The 4,362-nt window shown below is 37.6% G+C and overlaps 1 protein-coding gene across 1 annotated transcript; it reads left to right on the forward strand.

Annotated features, from left to right (window-relative positions):
* Positions 1–657: 657 nt before the first annotated feature.
* On the forward strand, positions 658–4,130 carry LOC122359295 (cytochrome P450 2G1-like). The gene is made up of 9 exons (XM_043259603.1): positions 658–972; positions 1,214–1,376; positions 1,464–1,613; positions 1,693–1,853; positions 2,077–2,253; positions 2,363–2,504; positions 2,776–2,963; positions 3,133–3,274; positions 3,576–4,130. The coding sequence occupies exons 1-9, from the start codon at positions 802–804 to the stop codon at positions 3,755–3,757; spliced, it is 1,476 nt and encodes a 491-aa protein (XP_043115538.1). The 5' UTR covers positions 658–801; the 3' UTR covers positions 3,758–4,130.
* Positions 4,131–4,362: the final 232 nt, after the last annotated feature.

Consider the following 4,362-nt stretch of genomic DNA (forward strand, 5'->3'; position numbering starts at 1 on the left):
GGTTTCTTTCTTGTTTTGACAGTGCATCACTAATATTGTGCACAATGCTATTTAAAACACAACATTGTTTTAATGTTGCTTGTATGTATGCATGTTATTAGTTGGTGTTTTTGAAAATTATTCTGCAGTATTACAGTTTTGTGCTTGTATTTTCATATGTAATACAAAAGGTATTGCATACATTAACCTGTAGTAAAAATACATTTTTGGTTTGTGTACACGTGTTTCATTTATTGGGCCATGTTGTTTATTTTAAGTGTAAATAAAATTAGATATCTTAGCATAACTAGTGATTACATATAAATCCAATACAGAGTTTAAGTGGTAAAACATTTTTAGTTAATACTACAGAAGAAACAGTATGCCAAAGTTTCATAATTTGCTGTATAACCATTAACAGAAGCAGGTAAATGGTACGGAGGATGCACTGTAAATTTATGGAATTTTCCATTTTTAAATGGAAGGAAACGTCCGTAATTTTACCACAAAATGACCTGGTAATTTTCTGCCAGCAAGTTCTGTTTTTTTACAGATTTTTTTTTACAGTGCAGTTAAAATGTGGAAGAAAGTTTAATTGTGCAATTGTCTTGACTAAGAAAATAAATCAACTTTCCACCACAGAAATTATGATGCAATCTGGTTAAAGTGCACAAGAGGTATTTGACCCATGGCTTACCTCTGTTCCCTCACGCTGAAGCTGCTCCTGACTGCTCTGTAGAGAACACAGAACAAACACTTATGGAACAGAGAAAACACAGAAAGGCATAAACTGGGCTGTAAACAACATTTTACAGAGGAGAGATGGAACTGTCTAGCTCACTGGTGTTGGTTTTAGTCTTGACTGTGTTGATGATGGTCTGGTGGAAGAGGAAGGAGAGTAGACTTTCTTTGCCCCCGGGTCCACTGGCATTGCCACTGATTGGAAACTTACTGATCCTGGATAAGCGTGCACCCTTTAAAAGCTTTATGAAGGTAAAAGAAAGATTTTGTATTTCTGAATGTTTTGCTTCAAACGTGAACTACATCTTACTGAAAGATTGTTTCACTGTGGTCTTGTGCAGATGTTTTCCAGTGCTTCATAGCAGAGTTGTCGCAGGTGGATAAGCTGTGCTACAGAGAGATGTCATTGTTCTTTGTATAACATAGGCTTGTAGAGTAGATTTAGAGTAGTTTGCCAAGTTAATGTAATGGTAAACTGTATTGTTTTAAACAGTGGAGTAAAACCTATGGGCCTGTGATGACGGTGTACATCGGGTCTCAGAGAATGGTGGTTCTGGTCGGTTATGATACAGTCAAAGAGGCTCTGGTGGACCAGGCAGAAGACTTTACTGGCCGAGCACCCATTCCCTTTATATTCCAAATTCTGAGAGGCTACGGTGAGATTAATGCTTTTTTTTGTCAGACAGATGTTGTCAGTCTAATGAAGTTTGTTCTAAATTCCGATATCACTTCCCTGTTTGCAGGACTGGTCATCAGTAATGGAGATCGCTGGCGTCAGCTGAGGAGGTTCACTCTCACTACACTGAGGGATTTCGGAATGGGACGCAAACGAATGGAACAGTGGATTCAAGAAGAGAGCAGACATCTGCTGAAGAGCTTCGAGGAAACCAAATGTGAGGACTGAAAAATATCATCTGCTTATGTTGAAAGTTCTGCATTCAGAATGAGAATGTTAATGTTTATCTCCTTCAGTGACACCGGTTGACCCGGTTTTCTTCACAAGCCGGGCGGTGTCCAACGTTATCTGTTCACTGGTGTTTGGCCAGCGCTTTGATTATGAAGACAAAGATTTCCTGGGCTTGCTGCAGATCATCTCCAGACTTCTGCGTTTTATCAGCAGCCCCCAGGGTCAGGTGAGCAGACAGTCTGGGATATGTGATGGAGGAAGAAAGACGAGCTCTAGAAATCCCAAAATATCCTTTCAAGTTGAAAGGAAAAGGAAGCAGGTTGCTAAAAGGGCTTTTGAAATAAATGATAAACTGATAAAAGCATGCTAGCAAATTGGCTGACAACTAGTAACATGGTCGATATTTAAATAATATTTAAATACTTCACTATATTTTTCATCCAAAACAGCTGTACAACGTCTTCCCTAAACTAATGCAACTCTTGCCTGGCAGACATCATGCCATGCTTAAAGAGGTAGAAGACATTAAAGCCTTCATCTCAAAAAAAATCAAGGAACATGAGAAAACTTTGGATTTTGATGACCCAAAGGACTTTATTGACTGCTTTCTTCTCAAACTCAGACAGGTATCGAAAGCAAAAAAGTTCTTTGGATGTTCTTCTTTTCTGAAGTATTAAATTTACATTATTGTTTGGCATTCAACAAAGTGTACGATTCATTGTTGTACTACAACAGGACAAACACAATCCTGACACAGAATTCCACAAAGATAACTTGCTGGGGACTGTTTTGAATCTGTTCGTAGCTGGCACAGAGACCACCAGCACAACTCTCAGATACGCCCTGATGCTTCTTATCAAGCACCCTCATATACAGGGTATGACCCTCCTTACTGTTAAGTGCACACTACAATACTATGAATCACAGTCCTCAGTCTACAGACAGTGTGTACACATGAAGACTAAGACGTCAGATTTCAAATAATCTTGTTCAAGTAAATGTTAAACGTATTGTAGCATCTTTTATCTGGTGAAGCTATTTTTTTATCTGGTGAACATTTTTTTCTAGACTTTTTTATTGTTACTATTATTTAGTCCACAATTGTTGAACATATATAAGAACATCAATGACATTTTGATATATTTCAGAGCAAATGCAGAAGGAGATTGACAGGGTTATTGGACAGAATAGAATCCCTACAATGGATGACAGGAAGTCTCTCCCCTTCACTGATGCTGTTATACATGAAGTACAGCGCTATCTGGACATTGTGCCACTAAATGTTCCCCATTATGCCACATGTGACATCTCATTTAGAGGTCACACAATACCAAAGGTAAGAATGAACACATGCAGTGGTCAACTTCTGAGATAGTACTAGATTATATTGTCCAATGGCGACTATTACAAAATGTCACAAAATATTTTCTAATAATCTCTTGTCAATGCTTTGTACTCAATCTGGTAATTGTGTGTACATTTAAATGAATTTTATATTTCCCCAGGGCACAGTCATTATTCCCATGTTGCACTCTGTCTTAAGAGATGAGGGACAATGGGAAACCCCTTGGACCTTTAACCCAGAGCACTTTCTGGATGCCAATGGAAACTTTAAAAAGAATCCAGCTTTTATGCCCTTTTCTGCAGGTAAAACCTATGTAGTCTCTCATGTAAAACAAAAGTTAATCAAAGTTTTTAATAAGTGTAGATCAGTGTAGCCTACAGTCAATCGGTTCCAGAAAGAAATACAAAACCTGTTCTTATTGAAAGAAAGTGAAGTAGTGAATCCAATGTTTGGCAACAGTATAGCATAATAAGATATTTACGAGCAATATTTTAAAGGCCAGTCATTTCTGACCAGAAACATTAAACCAAGTAAAGGATTTTCAGCACAGCATCTAGGTTAAGCAGACCTCTATTCTCTATTCTATGTCTTGTGTCTCTGCAGGTAAACGCTCTTGTGTGGGTGAGTCTCTGGCTCGTATGGAGCTCTTTCTGTTCATCGTGTCTCTGCTTCAGAGATTCAGTTTTAGTAGTCCAAAGGGGCGAGATGGAGTAGACCCCAGTCCTGAACTCAGCAGCTTTGCAAACATGCCTCGATTCTATGATCTTATTGCCTCTCCCCGCTGAGCAACAGAGATATTGCACCTTGTCTCATTTTACAAAAATGTTTTTCTTTGATGGTTCACATTCATACCATAGTTCAGTAGTTCTCTTTGAGCACAGGCTTAAGAATATTGAAGAAGCACTGAACATTTCAGGCCACCTATCTCTGGGTCATCCTGCATTGCCAGTTAAAGTATAATTGAATTACTGCTGTTTATAAAATGTGCTGTATATAGAATCATTTTGTGCCTTGTCTTGTGAAAAGTGAATAAGGGTTAAGATAAAGACAAAATAATAGTATTATATTTGTGTTAGTGCCAAAAGAACTATGCCAAGCTGTAATTGATTAAATATTTGATTTTCCAACTGATCAAATAAAACTAATCAATTTGCTAAAGCCATGTGTCATTCCATTATTTTGGTTCTTTAAATATTCTCTGACAGAACATATTTGATGGAAAAAAGATTTGTTGCACTATTACTGTGTCCAAATAAATGCAGTTTCAGTGTCCAGCAGGTCAAGTAAAATTCAGTAGAGCACTTTAGTGTAGCACTTTATTACAAACAAAACAAATAAAGAATAAAACAATGAAGAAGACAGGAGAAACATATCAGTGTCAACACACAAC

Source organism: Puntigrus tetrazona, chromosome 15 (genome assembly GCF_018831695.1).
Source record: "Puntigrus tetrazona isolate hp1 chromosome 15, ASM1883169v1, whole genome shotgun sequence".
Classification (NCBI taxonomy): Eukaryota; Metazoa; Chordata; class Actinopteri; order Cypriniformes; family Cyprinidae; genus Puntigrus; species Puntigrus tetrazona.

Bases quoted from the DNA above. Each gene is read 5' to 3' on its own strand.
- LOC122359295 (XM_043259603.1), top strand. From the start codon at position 802: ATGGAACTGTCTAGCTCACTGGTGTTGGTTTTAGTCTTGACTGTGTTG. The intron at 1,854-2,076 runs GTGAGCAGACAG...CATCCAAAACAG, and splicing joins TCAGCAGCCCCCAGGGTCAG to CTGTACAACGTCTTCCCTAA. The intron at 3,275-3,575 runs GTAAAACCTATG...GTGTCTCTGCAG, and splicing joins TTTTATGCCCTTTTCTGCAG to GTAAACGCTCTTGTGTGGGT.